This window comes from Calypte anna, chromosome 7 (assembly GCF_003957555.1).
Source record: "Calypte anna isolate BGI_N300 chromosome 7, bCalAnn1_v1.p, whole genome shotgun sequence".
NCBI lineage: Eukaryota > Metazoa > Chordata > Aves > Apodiformes > Trochilidae > Calypte > Calypte anna.
In genome coordinates, this window is record NC_044253.1 from 27,225,422 (window position 1) to 27,244,723 (window position 19,302).

General features: G+C 39.6%; 1 protein-coding gene across 5 annotated transcripts in view; it reads left to right on the forward strand.

Moving 5' to 3' along the window:
• Positions 1–19,302, forward strand: part of AGAP1 (ArfGAP with GTPase domain, ankyrin repeat and PH domain 1) — a 352,299-nt gene that overhangs the window by 151,524 nt on the left and 181,473 nt on the right. For all 5 annotated transcript variants that reach the window (XM_030453884.1, XM_030453885.1, XM_030453886.1 and 2 more), the window contains 2 exons: positions 2,867–2,994; positions 14,933–15,088. In XM_030453884.1, the coding sequence (XP_030309744.1) occupies positions 2,867–2,994; positions 14,933–15,088 (284 nt within the window). The remainder of the gene's footprint in view (positions 1–2,866; positions 2,995–14,932; positions 15,089–19,302) is intronic.

Consider the following 19,302-nt stretch of genomic DNA (forward strand, 5'->3'; position numbering starts at 1 on the left):
TTGCCCCACAGATGATCAGTCATGTCTTTTGTATGTTGCAAACTTTGAAGGGTCAGGGTACTCCTTTAGGTACTTCTGAAGCTCCTATCACCATCATATCCAAGGGCAAGTAGCCCTGAGCACTTGAATATTGAATGCAATCTAATTATGGAGTGACGGCTACAGGACTGCAATGAAAGAAGCAAAAACTGTTTGGTGTCTCAAAGGAAAGCAGGTTGCCTAATGAAGAGACAGAAGAGGCAGGAGGAATTTGCTCTGGCAGGGAATATTCGCCTTGTTGCCGAAATGGAGGGGGAATTGGGAAGGTTTGGCAGCTCAGAAGGGGATTTCCATTAGGGGGCATATCATTTTTCTAACACAGGGAAGAGCTAAGAAATTTAAAGCTAAGAATTATCTATTCCAAAATCGGTAGCACAGTTTTGAGGAGGTAATGGTAGATCTTCTGCTGCATGCTTACACTGCACAGGATAAATTCCCATTTGTGCTGCTCTGTGTAAGGTTTAGTTTCTAGCTGTTTTGTGGATCACACTTCTAGTTATATGCTAACCTGTGTATTTCTAGAATAACAGCTTCTGCTTTTTTTTTTTTTTTTTTTTTTTTTTTTTAGTGTCTGGTTTTGTAGTTCTCAACTAACATTGTATTTGAGTAGGTGAGTTCTTCAGATTATCTTGGGTTTTCCTGCCTTGTGCCTTCCTAGAGTGATAATTTGGCAGGGCTGCATGCACGTTAATATGATGCTACAAACACACCTATATTCAGATTGAAGGAAAGAGGTAAATATTTTCCTTGACTAATCACCACTTCAGTGAGAGAGCAAAAGCTTTTGCTGAGAAGGTAGTTTTCATTCACGTGTGCTTTTAATTAATTTTTGGTCTTAATTTAGATCTTTACCACATATGATGAAGACAAATCCATGTGGATATGTTAAATCCTGACCTTCGGTTTGCTCTCTGCATTCACTAATGTGTTTTAAAATATTTTAATATATGGCTTTGCAGGCTTCAGATCAATAAACCAATGGGTCTGAAATGACAGAGTGCCATGATATTCCTCTGTCATTTAAACATGATTAGCTGATGAAGGTTATGATCAATATGCCAGGGAAAGATAAATTAATTGATATCATCCTTTCAGTATGATAAGAGGCCTATTGAAGGTGGGATGTAACTAATGAAGCTGCTTCTTCATATGTGCAAGCCATTTTTTTAAACAATGTATTCTCACTAAATCATGGTTATGCCATTGTTCTTTTACATAAAAAACATAAACCACAGACCCGTTTGTTATTACAGTTACATTTGAGTTGCTGTCTGTATTACAATAATATTACAATTATAATAATAATAATGTATTGAAGAAAAGTAGTCTTGGAATTTACATAAAATCTCTTTATATTTTCTGTACAAGACAGATTGAATGCTTTGTCTAATTGCAACAAGTTTCTGTGTGACTTTTTAAGTAGATGCCAATAATTGTTGCCTTTCTGCCTTATTGACTGGGGGAGACAGTGCAAGTGACTACAGACTCCTTTGCACAAGTTTCAGAAAGTACATCTCTTTATGAAGAATAGTACATGCAAGGAAGCCAAATTCTATTAGCAGTATTTTTGCCTACCCACTACACTAGTCTCTGTTTCTGAGGACTGAAGTTTTGTTTATTTCTAAGTTGTGACCCAAAAGATAGACAACAAATGTAGCATAAAGGATTTTCAATGTAGGTATTTATGACCTAAAAAGAGCTCTTCCCTAAGCTCAAAGCTAAATAGCGAAATGAAATGAAATTCCAGTGTGTCACAGAAAAAAACATCCAAAATAGTTTGGCTTTTTAAAGTTGAAAACTTGTAGGAGATGTATGGAAATCACTGCATTGCTCTTTTTCTGTTTATTATTATTGTTGTTATATTGTTTATTTTCATATTGAGTCTGTTAAGCTGATTATATGGACAAGTTAATGGCTCTGCTTCCTATCTCTGCTTCATCAATGCTGCTTTTCTTTGCATGTTGTAGAAAAATTTCTTAATTTGCAAAATAAATCTGTCATTTTTCCAGTGGTGCTTGTGCTACTAAGTAACTAAAACTAAAACTAGGAATCATGGTGCAGCATCTTAGCATAATGAATTTTGAATGGGATGTGATTTGTGGCATCTCCAATGCAGATACTCTGTGTCAGGGACCCTTTATGTTTTATTAGTCTGATTATTGTTAGTTTCAAACACTTCAAACTGGTGGCTCCCAAGACTGATTGTGCTTATGCAATGGCCATAATTTTTAAAAAGTCCATTGTATTCCTCAGCAGCAGAGAGCAAAGTAAACCTGGTTGGACTGTGGGTGGTAGCTTTACTAATGAACTGTCAAGCTCTAATGTAGGACACCTTCCAGGATCCTGCTAGGAAACAGCACTGAGATGCACCCGAGCTATGTTGTGAGTCAGGTGTTGCTCATGCTTCTGTCTGCAGGGTGAACATACAGAAAAGGAATGGAAAATATGTACTACCATAAGTGTGACATTATAAGCAGATAGTGGACTTGTTACAGCATTCCTGGTATTGCTTTTGGAACCTGCGCACCTGCCTTTTCCCCTTCTGCTTGGAAGTTCAATTCCTGGTTCCGTGCTGTGTACCTGGTGGAGTGAGGGTTCTGGGACAACTTCATCCACGTAGAGAATAGGACTGGAGCCTCACATGGGGCTTAATGTTGAACACCATCATCTGTTATCTTAATTGGATGTATTACAGTCAATTTTTGGAGCAAGCTTTGACAAAGGAAAACACTGTTTTTGTGTGTTATGCTTTCTGTGTACTTTTGGCATACCTTATTTTCCAGTGTCTGCTGCAGCTTACCTCCCTGTATATTTTGTTTTTCTATAGTTGCTCAGAAGATCGTTGCAACAAGGAAGAAACAGCAGCTCTCAATTGGACCCTGCAAATCTCTGCCAAACTCTCCAAGCCACTCATCTGTGTGTTCTGCTCAGGTTTCTGCTGTACATATTAGCCAGGTAAAGACTGCAATGAATGTTTGAAAAAGGAACTAATAGGTTGCCTTTCATATAGTGCATTTAAAGCCAGTGCTCCTTCTGCTGCTTGATAGGTAGTTGGTGGCTTTTTTAAAGCACTTTTTTTTTTAATTGGCTTGACTTATTTCAAGAAGCTGCTGCAGTACAATCATTTGGCTTTAAAGCCATCTTTGATTGTACTGATTTATGCCCAGCAGCCTGCTGTTCTGAGTAGTCCAATTGTTACAATAGTGGGATTAAACTGTATTGTGTTTTAAAATTACCTCACTATGTTTTTGGTTATTGTTCTTCAGTTGTGTGCTGAGCAGTAATAGCTCCTGTATCTCAGCAGTTAGCATGCTAGAATGTTACATTTGTTAGCACTGTGCACAGCTGTAATTGCCTGTCTCTGTTATGCTTGGTTGAAATCATTCTCCTTTAATGATATAGTAATATATGTTGCTCTTGACTTGTAGATACCATGTTTGAAAACAAAACAAAATGCTCCATGAATGTCTGATGGCCTTGGTGATATTTTTGGAAACATAGAGTTCATAAAAAAGTTTCCAGACTTGTGCAGGTTTTACCTGCATACATCAGTACTCTCTCCTGTATTTCCCCTGTGACACCTTTCATCCTTATCTTCGTTTTCTTGTGTCAAGGGATAATCTCTGTCTGCATTCACAGTTAGGATGTATAGAGGCTCTGTCATTCAAATCCAAGACCTTTGCAGCCAGGCAGATCTGTTCCTGCTGTGCTGTCTCACTCATGGCAAATGGACCAAAAGGTTCTTGTATAAAAGTCTTTGGACAGAACTGTGGCCAAGTATCCTGATTTCCAATAAAGCAGTCTGAAATTTCTGTCACCCACCAGCTCTTCTGGTCTGTTTTCAGTCTTAAACTCAGTAATATGCCAGTAATGTCTTCTAAGGTTATGTTGCAGTCTTGAGCCACCCATGGAGGTTTTGTTTTATCTTATGTTTTATTTATCTAGACTTTTTCCCACAGTGAGAATGTCTGCTTTTTGACAAAAAGTAGTATAGTGAGGAAGTGTCCTGCCTTTGGGGAAAAGTTGTTTTTTTTTTCTTTAATTTGCTATACTATTTTCTTGTGAAAGCAGTCTGTTTAAATTCATTTGGTCTTGAGTTCTTTCCTGTGAGATATTCTTCCTTGAACTGAGCCAGGTTATCAGCCTCAGACTGTCATTCTTGCTGCTTCTGGGTATACTAAAAGAAAATGTTGAAATTCAGGTGCCACTTTCTAAAGCAGTCTAAGGTGTATAACTCCTCTGAAGAGCCCTGGCAATTTCTGGTCAAGTACAGATTCCTCATATGGAAGAGATTCTCTCCTTTGCTGCCCTATGTGACCTTGACAGAGTTCTCACAGCCACTGTCAAGGGGCAGCCACAGGCACTTGAAACTAATCCTGAGTGTGAAATGCATTTCTTTAAGCAGTTTCCTCCAGACAGTTGTCTGTGCTCATACCTTTAGACCAAGAGGAGTTAGGGTGCCTGTAGGGCCTGTCTTGGGTGCTGTCTTTCAATGGTGAGAGAGAAAATGGGCTGCTACAGAACTGTGGAGAACAAACAGCACTGCCATTGCCAGTACTGATCTCACTTGTGGATCCAAGAAGTATCTAATTTACTCTGTCTTATGGTGATTGTATAGTTTTTCAAGACTTCCTAAAGAGGGTAAGAATTGCTTTCTACAGCCTAATCTTAGCCAGGTGTATCTCTATGCTGTTGTCTTAAATCAGTTGAGTTCACCCTTTGTATTAATAAAGCTTGTTTGATTAAAAAACATGGTTTTCTCCAGTTTCTTGCCTAAGTCCAGTTTGGAAGCCAAAAAAAAAATTCAAATTCTGGACAAGTACGTCACCTGTTAGCAAATTTCTTGCTGGGGATAAGGGCTGTTTGGGAAAATCAAGACGAAGTAGCTTTTGTGATAAGGATCCTGCAATCTCTCTTTCAATAAACATGAAATAGAGCTCTTCCTTTACCATCTGCCATAATTATCTAACAGGACAATAGCAACACCAGTCAAAGAGCCCTGGCTTCTGAGGCTGACGTCATGCCTTAAAGTATAGGGCACGAATCTGTTTCATGTCTTACCACCTTTGTGCTATACTTAAAGGCAGTGTGACCTTGTTTCAAGGAAAGGAAGCTGAATGCTTATCCTAGACTTAAAAGAATTTTGCAACTGCAATTCCAAGTTCAAGATGATCTGGGGGAAGATTTACCACCTCTGATCTTGGCTGGAAGACTGGCTGGTGTCTTGCCCTTTGGAACATCTCTTTTGACGTAATGATGTGTCTCTGAAGATTTCCTTCATGAGTCAAAATGTTACTGTTACAGTGCCCTGCCACTTGCATGCTCCACAGGAGTGAAGGCCTTCAGAAGTAGTGGTTGCATAGATCACTCCAGATAAAGTGAGATATTGCTCTGTCTCTGGTTGGATCACTCTGGTGATCTAACTCCAGCAAACTCTCCAGATGACTTTGCAGGCAAAAGCTTAGCCTTTAGAGGAGGGGAAGAAAAGGAAAAAAACTATCACATTACCCCATCTCATCCCTAGTATACCTTAGGAGATGTTCTAAGGCTGAATACCAGCAAGGTCTTCTGCACCCAGTAGTTTCATTTTTCAAACTGTGAAAGAGATGTTTGGATGCATATTTATCCTCATGCCCAGTTGTCCTAGGTGCCAAACACTTCAGTAACATAGCTTCCAGAAAATGCTCTCACATATGTCTTCACTCATGCACTTAGGTATTTCCAGAGACCTTTTTCCACAGAATGAGATGCTTCCTATTCCAATAGCAAAATCCACTTGTGTTTGCAGCGAGTGCTGCTTCTGTTTCCCTTCTCTTTTTTTTTTTTTGTTGAAAATGGATGCATGTCAGTCAGGGTGAGGGGTTTTACTTGGAAACCTTTGATAGCCAGAGTCAGTAACCCTTCATACAGGTACTTCACATACAGATGATGGCTTTTAGAGCAGCACAGAATGCATGCAGATAGTTTTATTCTCAAATCCAAGGATATCATTCATGATTTGAGATGGGCAGAACAATTGTATATACTGTCAACGAGAAGGATGGTGCAATTTGCTTATATTCTGCTAGGAAGCAATCTGATACATTGATAAGTATTTCAGTCAGCAGCTCACCCTCTGTTTTTTCTGAACTCTTCAAGAGGGAGACTGATTTGTGAGGAAAAAGTATTCTTATGTGTATTGGAGGCCTCTTATTGGTCACAGAGCATCTCAGGAAAGGTCTTTTTGACTTCGGCCATCAACAAGATGTGCACACCATGGGAGTACAGACCTGGATCTCATACCCTCCCCATCTCTATCCTGCCTTTCCTTTCCCTCCACCCCACCCCTTGCATGAATTTATAGACATTATATGCTTGTAGACTATGTTAAATATTATTTCAACAGGGCATGAGTTTCCCTTACATCACAAAACCACAAAACCATATAGGCATCCACTTTTCCACATTCATGATTTTGCATATCAAGAAGGCATTTTGGTGATACAATTTAAGATATTTAAACTCCAAGACTAGTGCTAATATCCAGCAGTTCTGAAGGGCTCTTTTCTCTACGCTGGCTTTGAAAGCAGAGATCATCTTGTTCTAAAAACCATGAGCCTGCTCAAGTGAGCACCACTTTTGATCCTCAGTGTGTTCCACCTGAGCTCGAGATGCATCAGAAATAAGTGTGAAGTAGCCCTGTGCTGGATAACATCTTGAGTAGCTAGCTGGAGCTGTGAATGTTTTAAAGTTTATGCTTGTCAAGGTTTAACACTGGCCCGGCGGTTAAACCGAAACAGACGCTCTCTATTAATAACTCTCCTCCTTGATGAAGAAGGGAGAGAGAACAAGGGAGAGAGACTTCTCAGTTGGAGATTAAACTACAAGACTTTAATGAAACAGCAATGATAGAGTAAATTAGTGAACACATACAGAAATACAGGAAAAGAAAAAAATAAGAACCACCCTCCTCCCCCTTCTCCCCCAACAACTCTCACATCAACCGAGGCTGCAGGGTAGCCCTGGGAAAGTCTAGGCTGGACTCCTGTAGTTGGTAGCAGTCGGGAGCTGGAGGCAGGGAAAGAAGCAGGACGAGAGGCAAGAAGGGAAGCAGCTAGCTGAAGCAGGAAGAGGCGCCGGAAAGAGAGAGTGAAATTTGGAAAATCCCTCAAATTTATACTGAGTGTGATGTCTATGGGATGGAATACTCCGTTTGGTCAGTTCTAACATCTATGTTGTCTGTTCCTCCCCAAAGGAGGGCTCCTGGATGGTAAAATGCTTTCCTCAGAGCTGAGCAGTGTCCTTGGCTCTGCATACCAGTCCCCGGCAGTACCTATAAACATCAAGTGTTATCGGCCCCGAAAGCAGACATTGTCTGAGGGACCCGCTGCCAATCTCAGCAACTACTTAAAGAGGCTCAGCTGAAAGCAAAAGCCCAAGACAGAGAATCACCTTCATCCTGGCCCAAACCAGGACAATGCTGTTGTCAGAACACCTGAAACTTCCCTGGCACCACACCCGTAGCTGCTGTTTGTGTGAAGGACTTTCTAGTCCCTCTGAAAAGAAAAGCATGATATGGAGATGGGAGCCAGCAAGGAGTCCCCAGCAGTGTGAGCTTACTGGTGGACTACAGTTCTCAAGGTAAAATTAAAAGACTACTTACCAATGACTACAGTTCCTGAAAATCAGTAGTCTGCAAGTATTTTCACACTTGCTGTTTTTCCTGGGAGAGGGGATTGAGATGGCACCATGTTTCCACATCTGCCTGTCCTATGAATATTCTGCTGTGACAGAGAGGGGCCTTAGACACCACATCTTGTGTGCTCTGAGTTTAAAAATAGTACCTGAGTTAGTAGTGAGTGCTGCCATGTAAAGTCACTCAAAAAAATCATGATGTGCATGGACTGCAGTGCAAAGAAATATATTTACTGGTCAGCACTGTCACTCTCCTAGGAGATTTGCACTACCTGAGAAGGAGATGGAGCTTGACATACATTTCACTAAACTGCAGCTCAGGTACTGTTGGCATACAAGCTTGTTTTCTACTGCCTGCTGCAAATCTGTGAAGATGCATTATTTATGAGTGCACTATGCCTCCATAAAGTTTTTACTACAATGTAATTGTCTAAATACGTGAATTGAAACTAATAAGAGCAAAGTGTAGTCAGCTTAATCGTCCGTTCTTTTACTGTATATGGGTCCTGATTTATGGATAAGCACTAAATTGCAGGTACAATTATTTTATTTATAGTAGGGGGTCATTTGGGATGAAGTACTCTGTTGTGATATTTTGAGCCCTTGCATAAGGAGACAAAAAGGCTTAGCTAGCTTTTTCATCTGCTTTTTCATGTAATTGCAAAATGAAAACTAAAAGAGAAAAATAAATATTTGGTATCATTGCAACATACATCATAATCCTTTTGTATTGACTGGGTTATTTCTAAGTACTCTCTAACATTTATTTAAAATAAGCATTATGTATGTGTGTATGTGTATATATTCCCCTTCATTCCTGTGTATAGTTTCACACACTGTGCACATACATAGGGAATTAAATTCTTCAGGACTCAAAGCTCATCTACCTTTGGACTTTTTCCTCTTTTCATTATCCTCACAGTTATGTTCCTCATCAGTTTTTGTTATGCCTGTTGTTACCTTTTCCTTTCTTAGGTTTCTTAAACTTCAAACTCAGACATCATCTTCTTTTAGAGTTTACAGTTTATAACACAGCTGCTGTCATGGAAGTATTTAAGAAGATTGTCACATTTGATTAAATACTATTAGTCATGTTGTTGAGGTGACCTTTTTTTTGGATGAGCCAGCTTACTTTATTTTCAGAAGTTGTAATCAGATTTTCTTGGTATTCTTTTTGATCTGTCTGATAGGACAGATCTGCTCTTTCCTCTACCAGTTTTTACAGTGAGAATAGGCAAAAGCTCCTGAGATGGACAGTTTACAAATCTACCCCAATGGTTATATTAAACTGCTAAATATTGGAAAATAATACAATTATTACAAGGCAGTTTAGTCTTAATGTGTGGTGCTAGACCTCCTAAAATCTATGGAGTCTTTTATCTGTACCTAGGTTTGAAATCTGCTGTCAAACTTGTATTCCACAGCAGCTTGCTCAAAGCTTTCTGGCTTTTGCTGAGGCAGTTTCCTCCTTGATCTGTCTTTGGATGTGTGGCTGTATATCACCAAAATCCCTTGAATAAAGTGGACTTGCACTTACAGTATTTTCAGATGAAAGACAGAGGATGTGGCTTTCAAGAGGAAAATTGTACCCAAGTTGGAAAAGAAAAATATGTCCTGACTGAAGAATTTTCCATGAGACTTCTGTATTTCTGAAGAAATGTGCTTTTCCATGCTTTCCTCAAGCACAGAAAGTGCAGACACCAAATGCATTCTGTGATAGGGTATATAATCTGTGCTTTTGATCAGGGCTTGCTTTATTCTAACTGTTCCCAGGCTCCCTGAAGCTCTGGCAATCTCTTGCCTGTTATAGAAGTAGGATGTGTTGCCTTTATTGTCTCCACAAGCAGTGGTTAGATGATTTTTCTGAGGAAACCCTGGTGTACCTAGAAAGGAGGAAAAACATCTATTCTGTTTGTACAAAGGAAAATTTCATCTTTATTCTTCCTGTGCTCACTCTCATTCAGGGCTTTGGCCTGACACTGGAACTCTGTAAGCTTTATGAACCATTTAGTGATACCAAATAATTTGTATTTGGTGTAAGGTGTATAAGTGGCTGGTAAGGAACCCCTTGCAAATACAAGGGTAAGTCCAACCTTTTCTTAATGCAGTTCACTGCTGAGCTCCTGTCACGTGAGACAAATTACTCATCAGATTGTTTGCTGAGGAAATCTGAAATATGTAAAAGTTTTGGAAGTGTGGGATTTGATTTGATTCAATCTTGATGTTAATGCCAGCTTGATAGCTTTATCTGAGTTGTTCTTGTCTGATGACAGTGTAGTGATAATATTCTGCTAAATTTGTGCTTGCTGCCATGACCTCAGAAGGTTTTTACAGCATCAGCCTATGTGGCAACAAAGCAAGAAGCCTGTGTAGATCCTAAAGGTACAGATGGTCATTCCCACAAGGTGCTTTATAGAAATAACATCTCCAAAGCTAAAGACTTGCAGCATTGTGTCTCATGGTGTGCTGAAGTGCATTGACCACCAACAGGCTGTATATCTTCACAGCAGGAAGGAAAGACAAGGTTTATGCATGGTGTATGTCCAGAAGTGGAGCACATTTCAGACCAGGCCCACTGCCTTAATGAGGACAGGAAGCTTTATCACCTGAGAAAGCCAAACAGGGATGTGTTTGTGTGTAAATGGTTCTACTGGGGCTCATAGTTTTCCTGCTTAGAATCATTTTTAGAATCATACTGCCCTTGTACTGAGCCCTGGTGAGGCCACACCTCGAGTACTGTGTCCAGTTCTGGGCCCCCCAGTTCAGGAAGGAGATCGAGGTCCTGGAGCAGGTCCAAAGGAGGTCAACCAGGCTGGTGAAGGGACTCGAGCACAGACCCTATGAGGAGAGGCTGAGGGAGCTGGGGCTGTTCAGCCTGGAGAAGAGGCAGCTCAGGGAAGACCTCATCACTCTCTACAACTCCCTGAAAGGAGGGGGTAGCCAGGTGGGGGTTGGGCTCTTTTGCCAAATGACTTTCAACAAGACAAGAGGGCATGGTCTTAAGTTGTGCCAGGGGAAGTTTAGGTTGGATATTAGAAAGAATTTCTTTATGGAGAGGGTGATCAGGCATTGGAATGGGCTGCCCAGGTAAGTAGTGGATTCTCCATCCCTGGAGATATTTAAAAAGAGACTGGATGTGGCACTCAGTGCCATGGTCTGGGAACCACAGTGGTAGTGGATCAAAGGTTGGACTTGAGGATCTCAGAGGTCCCTTCCAACCCAGCCAATTCTATGATTCTATGATTTGACTGACCTCTCCTTATCTCCACGGGTCTGGTCAGAGCAGTGACCCAGCAGTGGCCCTTTATGCTGACATCCTGGATATCTCCAAGTCTTGAAAGCTGGCTAGTGGAAAAAATCCATTGAAGAGGTAATGCTAAACTGGTTAATGTCCCAGTGGGCATCAGAGTATTTATTTGATGGGTTTTGACTGCCACAAATTTGACCAGTTTATCTACAGTCAGCAAATAGGTTTCTGTTAGATACATGCTGGGTTACATGTGCTGTAAAGAAGATTGTTCCTCAGGTTCAGTGACTTCATCTTTAGTGACTTGGAACAAACATTAAGTTCTGTGAATTACAGTTACTGCTGTGTGTCCTAAATCCTGTACTCTGTTCCAGTGAACTTGTTAGGAAATACTTGCATACCAGTGTCAGGAACCTGCTCTCTACAAGGCCCCTGGACTTCTGTTTGGTGCAAGCAAATAACCAGGTGGAGATTACTTGCTACTTTTTGTTTCTGTCAGCAGCACATTAGGCTCAGATGTTACCAAGAATGTGGTTTCAAAGTGGTTGTCCTGTTGCATTTTTCATTGCTCCTCTCTGTGCAGACTCTACCTTGGAAGTTCTGTCTGAGCTCTTGCCAAATCCATTCTCTCTATTAAGGTGTTCCAGAGCAGCCATATGGTTTTATATGTTTCTAATTACTGGTACCCTCGGTAGGAGATGGTATTTACTTGGTTTTGGTAGCCGTGTTTGGGTTTTCTCTGTTGAAACCTTGAATTTTTCCACTTCTAAGTCTTTTACTGTTGGGTTTTGTTCTTTTTTTTTCCAGCCAGTGGATTTGACATGGCTTGTTTAGAAACCATCTCATAATTTTATTTACAAAAAGCTGGAAATCCAGAGGGATTAGTATGTGTGAAGACAAATATTACCTGCAGGACTTCTTTTACAGAAACTGTCTATATGGGAACGTTTGTATTTGGGGGCTAGAATGCACATCATGAATGTGTTTTCCTTTAGGAGCTCCTCACGCCTGCTAAATAAATCACATAAAAATCCAGGGGACAGTGTCTCACTGCAAAAGGTAGATAATGATGCTGTAAGATGTTGAAAAATTAAAAAGGTAAAGTTTTAGAGAATTCCTTCTGTGCTCTGTCTGGGAAATAGGCACTGAGGGTAGAAATCTGTTAATTTTAGTTTAAGAGAAAAAATAAAAGTGGTGCTACATAGATATTATCAGGTAGATCAGTATTATGGAACAGAACACATATGCATCCTTTTATTTTCAGCAGTTTGTGGTTCAAATCTTTTCATCAGAGTACAGCATCTGAATCTTTCCTTCTTTCTTTTCCCTTCTTTCTGTAGAAGATTCTTCTGTGTTTTGTAGCATAACCCTATTGCGATCTTTCCTTTCTCCACTATCTTCATCACTTACTTTCATCTTGTTTTCTCCTCAGGTGAGACTTCCAGCTGCATAGTATTAATCTTAAATGCATTCCTTGGCTTTTCCCGTGAATGGTTGCTTCCTCAGACTGCCTTCTTCCTCATTTTCCCTACCCCAATTTGGTTCAGTCATGACAGAATGAACAGTAGGTCCTCACCACTCCAGTCTGAAAGTCATTCCTTGACACCGGTGGCTTTGATCTCCTCCCCTAATGATATTTTACAGTTACTGATTCTCAAGATGTTCACTTCCAGTACCTTACATTAAAGCTTTCACAGCACCCTCCTGATTTCTGACTTGTCCGGTGGTTTGAGGACTCATTTTCAAAGTCTTTGGCTGTTTGAACTTTGGGAAACTTTTAGCAATTACTTCCAGAATGTCCTGGTTACACGTTGTTTTTTCATTACTTCTCTTCTTGCAAGAGTTTTTCCTGTATCTTTGGAGAGGTAATCTCTGACTTCCATAGGCTTAGTATGTCTTCACAGAGGTTTGCAGGTTATTTACTCCACGTTTGCTGTGTTATTCCTGTAGGAAAAGGGAAAGTGAATGCAGGGTAAATCAAGATCACTTCTCCCCAGTCCATCCTGCTCTGTTGTTACCATTCTTTGCTGGGATATTTTAAATTAACGTTTCAGCTCTCATTCTTCCACCTCCTTTGTTTCCTTTTGAACCGTCTCCAAATTCTATTTGACATTTCCTCTGTGCACTTGAAAATATGAAAAAAATTCTCTGAAGATCCCATTACTTTCAGTACCCTTACCTTGGCTTCATGGCAGCTGCATTTCACCAGTTTAGTCTGAATGAAGGGAGGATGGAATTTAATTACCTTTATATATATATCTATGTAGAAATATTTAAAGAGGTGAGAACTTTGTCCATCAAAAAGCTGTATTGTCAGTCCTATTGATACAGAAATGAGCTCAGGAACATGTTATTTACAAAGAAACAACTTTCAGAAGTGTTGTTCCTGGCTTTCCATCTGCTTCACCCTTCAGCCCAAGCATGAGCTGCTTTTTTCACACCTCCTTCCCTTTTAACCTTGAGTTCTTGAATTTTTATTTCTCCTTCTGTAAAGCAGTTTTTAAAAACTGCAAGAATTAAAACAAGACTTGAAATCATAGAGAAACTTGAACTGGAGAATATGAAGTGTTGTCTTCTATGTGGTTTTCCTTTAGAGGTCTCATCTTGGCTGCTTGCAACGTGGTCCTGGCCTGTGTGAGAGGTGCCTGGTGCCTGCCCTGTACAGCAGCTTTGTGCATGTGTATGACCAACTTAGTAGTGTTGGAAACCCCCTGAAGAGGAGATGCTGGAGTGCCTGCTTTTCATTGGGAGCAGCAGAAATTAAGATGAGACCAAGCAATGAATTAAGTGTCATGGGAGAATCCTTCTCCTCAAGAACCTTGGAAAGACACTCTTACCCTGTTTACTCACTTTTTTCAGAAAACTTGGATGCATTAAAGCTTTCACCCTTTTGTGTCCATTGCAGACCTTTATTTCCCCCCTTTTAGCTTAGGTGGGAGTTGTGCAGACCCCTCACCCACAGCTGCTCTTCTGGTGAGCTTTTCAGCAACAGCATGCAGAATTTCCACTTTTGTCCTGCCCCAGTCCCCCATCAGCATATGCAGTATATCCTCAAAATCTGTCCTTTTGCCTTTCCTAACTACTTCTGCATCTTCTTAAGTAATGTTTTAGTATCAATTTATTTTGTGTTGTAATAACAAATATTTATTTGTTATTATTTGTTATTGTAACAAAAAAAAACAAAAAAAACAAACCAAAACCTCCAAAAAACCTCAACAAAAACCCATGAACAAACCCAAGGCTTGGTTCTTAATCATCTTTTGGTCCTTCCCATTCTGTCTGGTTTCCTCACCTTCCTGCTATTAGTAACTTGTTACCTCAATTCATTAATTATTTCATAGGCTAAGTGACTGCTTTATTTCTTGGAAGGCTATGAATGTAGCTTTACATTCATGCATTACATTTGGATACTTTGAGTAAATTGGAATGTCTTTTCTTAAATTTTTTTATCTCTTTGCCAATAGATCCAGCAACTGTGTTAGGAGCTGTATCACCAGCGTAAAACCATTTTGCAACATTGAATTATTTTTATTATTTTAATTAACTCTCAGTGAACTGGTGTTTCCAGACTAGGACTAAGTCCAGATGTGCAATTCTATGGCACCAGTTTTGGTTTTGGTTTTTTTTTTTTTTAGGTTTGAGGCATAATTTGGTTTAGCAGTTTTGAAGTAGAAAAGCAGAAATTTACGACAGTTCCCATTGTTTTGCTTACTTGTACACTAGTAAAACAACTGCAACTACTTGTATCCAGTTGAGGTTCTGTTGTGTAGATTGAAAATGTGTGTCCTATCAGGAGAACTATCTAAGCTTTCAAAAAATGGTGGCAGGGAAAATATTTAAGAACTTGGAATAGTCCCAACAGTGTTTGAGCCTGGGGTTCTGTTCTTGTGTATCAGGGATAAGATAGAGCTGTGGATTGTTACTTCTGGAAAGCAGTGTATCACTGTTTAAAACTGACTTTAATCCTTGCAGACCAGTAATGGAGGAGGGAGTTTAAGTGATTATTCCTCCTCTGTTCCATCAACTCCAAGCACCAGCCAGAAGGAGCTACGGATTGATGTTCCTCCCACTGCCAACACACCAACTCCTGTCCGTAAACAGTCCAAGCGCCGATCCAACCTCTTCACGGTAAGTGAGCCAAGGAAGAATATTGTTGTGTTTTACATGGTGTTTTGTGGTGGCAGCCTGAACTCTCTCCCTCTTGAGCTGAGCTGGTCTAATGCAGACAGGAGTGCTGAGATTGATCTGCAGACCTGAAAACTAAAACATCCTAGAATTACCATGGGGCTGTTCTGTTCAAGGACTTAGAGAAACTAAGTACAGCGAAGTGATCCTTCTGGGAATTGCTGTGGAAAAAAACCGAATCCATGCTTGAATTCTGGAGCCTTTGGCCAACTTTAATTCTCAGACCTGTCTAGATTCCCTGGTTTATCAGTAATTGAATAGAAAGCCAGGCCTGTGCAGAAATCTGTCCCTTACACTGAATAATACTTTGAACTTCAGGCTTTCTTCTCAAGTTTTCTGTGTGGAGAGGTCTAAGGGTTTACTATGAGATTACCATGAGGTACTGTAAAATATCTACCCCATGGTACTGCACATTCTCAACTCAGTTTTCTTTTCCAAGGTTAAAAGAGGTGATGGAGATTAAAATTATTTTCTTTCCTTTGGAAACTTTCCAGTTTTTTTCTTCATTCAGAGTACCATTTGTGTTCAGGTACAAAATACAAAGCTTGACTGGTCCAATATGATGGGTCTTTGTTATGCATAACTAGTTTGAAAACTTCTAATGAAAGCTTGAATAATGATTTCCTTAGTTTAACAGTCTTGCTGAAAGCTTTAAGATTGTATTGCATGGGTAACTGTGGGTTTGTAAGCAATGTTCTGACACTTAGCGTGCTTTAGGGCAAACACAGAATCCCTGTGGGCTCACATGTAAGTGCCTTGGTGATTGTAGCTACACATTAGTTGCATTAAGAAAGCCACGACTTCCTTGTCATCATAAAGAGTTTATATTTTTTTATTCCCAACGTGAGGTCACGTTCACTTCCAAAATCTAGCCTGGTCCTTAGCTGTATCCAAGGAACCACATTAAAAAAGGGTGAAACTATTTCCTTATACTCTAAACAAAATGTGACCTCCTGGCCTTTAGCAAGTAGAAAGTTTTGTCATGGATTTGGAGTGCTGAGTGACAGCAGAGTCCCAGGGATCATATTTCACAAGTCTGTCTTGACAGTGATATTTTGATTTTAAAACTGAAGGTCTTCAAACTCCTACGAAGTTTTTTGTGTTTAGGTGTAAATGTTTGGGTGCAAAAGAACAAAATATGCAAAAATGAGTGGTAGGTGAGAGCATATCCAGTTTTGACATTGATATTTTATAGAATGGAGTGTATTTTCATCTGTTGGGAATACTGGCTGCTGTTGGGGAGTGCTCAGCAGTTCCTAACCCCACTAGATGTCACTGTCAGCCCAGGAACTGCCAGCAGAGTCATCCCTCTGGAAACAGCTGAGATGCTACAGTATCCCTCAGAAGCTCTCACCATTTCTGGTCTGAAAGATGCATGAAATGTTCTAAGGACTGTGTAGGTGTTGTTGACATTGGGGTAATTGGGAGTGGTTTTAATTGGAGTTGGTGTAAGCTTGAGAAGGTGAATAACGAGAAACAGACACCATCCACAAACAAAAAAAAAGTTTAAGAAGCAGTAAAATCAGCTGTGTTTGCTGTAAACAAATAGGTTTGTGAGAACAGCACAGCAAGCATCAGCTTTGCTAATATGAGAGAATGTTGGGAGCTGTAATATCTAATAACTGGGGAAAAACTGTGGGGAAAACAAGTCCCATGAAAAACAATCATTTGACTTTTCAGAATTAGTTCTGTCTTTTAGATCTGGGCATATTGAATGGTTGTATAATGAGTTGCTCTGTAATCCACATGCTGAGGTATTGAGCACTGACCCTGCTGTAACCCAGGTTTCATGCCATATAAGCCACATTGTAACCTGGAGTTATTTAATTTTGAATAAAGAGGTGACCAGTATTTGCTGTCTAGTTATGAAAAGAATGCATAATTAAAGTATTTTTCTGTTCAGCTCTGTTTCTTGCTGTGCTGCTTTCTTTGTCTATTACTTGCTTATGCTTTTCTCATTTACAGAATTAAATATATTTCTGTTTAATTGTGAATTAGCTCATGTTTGTAGCATAGGTAATATGTTTTGTGTCCTACATGAGGAGTCTCTAGTGTTGGAAGAAAACTGTGCTAAGTAGAAAACAGGATTTTTTTCTTAGATTGATTACAACTTTTGAGCTGGAATAGAGTTGAGAATTTTAAATATATTAATGTTTAAGTGCCTTAAATGCAGCATCTGGTCTTCTTTTACACTGAATATTGGTATTTGTAAGGCTATTGTTGCAGTAGCAGACTTCTTGTTTAGGTGAAAAAAAAGATCAAATATTATCAGAAGAATAAATGTCCTTTGTTTTGTGCAGTGTATTAGCAGAGAGCTAAATAGTAGCATATAGCATAGGTGGGGATTTAAGATACATGTGAGGTGCATTTCAGCCAAGAGCAGTTTGGAACTGCGTATCCAGTCCCATATGGGGTGGACATCTAATACCATAAGGTGCACCTCCTTTCCCAGAATTGTCAGCAAGACTTTTAAAAAACTTGAAATGAGACCTCCATCTCAATTTCTACTATTAGAGATCAATATGGTTACTTTTGGGGCTCTCCACTGCTCATTCTGATTCTATTTGTGTCCAGACTTGGGTGCTGTATTGTTCTGGAACTAAATCTCAATTTACTGACTGAACTTGGGTAAGGTTTTATATTGACACATGTCTCCTGATGCAAAGGGGAAATGAGTCAAATGATATGATATGCATCCAGGTGTTTTAATTTTTTTTTACACTTTTTCTGGTTCACTTGAATGAAGTTTTAAATAGAAAGACTTACTGTGGAGTTGTGAGATCAGAACAAGTCCTAGCAAATGATACAGTATGGTTTAGTCTTTTTTACACCATAGGATGTAAGATGCATTGTGTGTGTCGTAGGTACAAAAGCAGAAAAGATCAGAATATATCTCTCTTCCACTGCACTATTTATCTTTATAAATAGCAGAGCCTAGTAAGGTTCTCCCCCAGAAAATATTATGTATTCTGTGATTACAAACAGCTAAGGTAGAATTTGTCTAACAGAAATTCTTCTGTTTCTGTCCTTTGGGCATTTGACAATATTTTGCCTATAGGTATTTCCCTTATACATGCAGATCTTATTTCCAGATGCAGTTACTTTTATGGAATGGAAGACATGATGATTGAAAAATAAAAATGAAAATTAGTACACAGATATTTAGCTTGTTCCTCATAGGCTGGATCCTTTTGTTAACAAAGTCAAATAAAAAAGACACATTCAAGTTGACAGCTTCCCTCTCAAAGCTTTGGCTACCTTCACTGAGTTTCTTTAAAATGTCACTTACGGGCGCTTTGCACCATTGAAGCATTGTTTTGCCTTGTATTATTGGGAAGTGGCACTTTCAGATTCAGAAATCTGTCCTGAAGGATGAGGAACAATAGTTATCCTGAACATTGGATTTAATCCCTCCCATTTGTTTTGCTTGCTTTCATTTACTCTTTGTTTAATTCCCCAGCACGTCATTCCATTACCCCGAACCATAGTAACTAGTGATAGGAGCCTGTTCCCGGCAGAGCAGGGAGAGCAGCACTGGATCCCTGCTGGGTAAATGTGTTGCTTAGAATGGTGTTACTTGAAGTCCACCTCCCTGGGTTTTCTCCCTCCTCTTATGCCCAAAGGCAACCACTGTGGAGATTTTTCTTCTTCCTTCAACCCCTTCATACAATACTGAAAATGGGTATCAGCTATCTGTGATCCTAATTGTTCTCTTAATTTTGGTGTCTTTCAATCACCTCTTTCCTCTAAAAATGAAAAGCAGGATCTTGTGTTGCTCTGGTTTTCATTAACTTCCTATTGTGGTACTGGACATGGCAAATGTATTCGTTTCATATATCATCTCTGATTTGAAAAGCACATGAAAATGTTTTCCCATTTTCAATATTGTGTGAGTAATGTTCCTATTGAAAAGTAATGGAGTGAAGTTGTCACTTGTCAGCTCAGTTATTAAGGAGGATGACTCTCAGGTCTTCTTTTTGTAATAAAATAAATCTGTCAAAATCATTATGCTCATGCATTCTTTCACAATAATGGACCTGAGTCTGAATAACTTCTTAAAATTCCCATATAACTTCATAAAGTCATGAAGTGAGCACTGTGAGCCTTACTCCTAGGGTAGTTCTAGCATAATAGAAAGCCACAATCAGTTCACATTT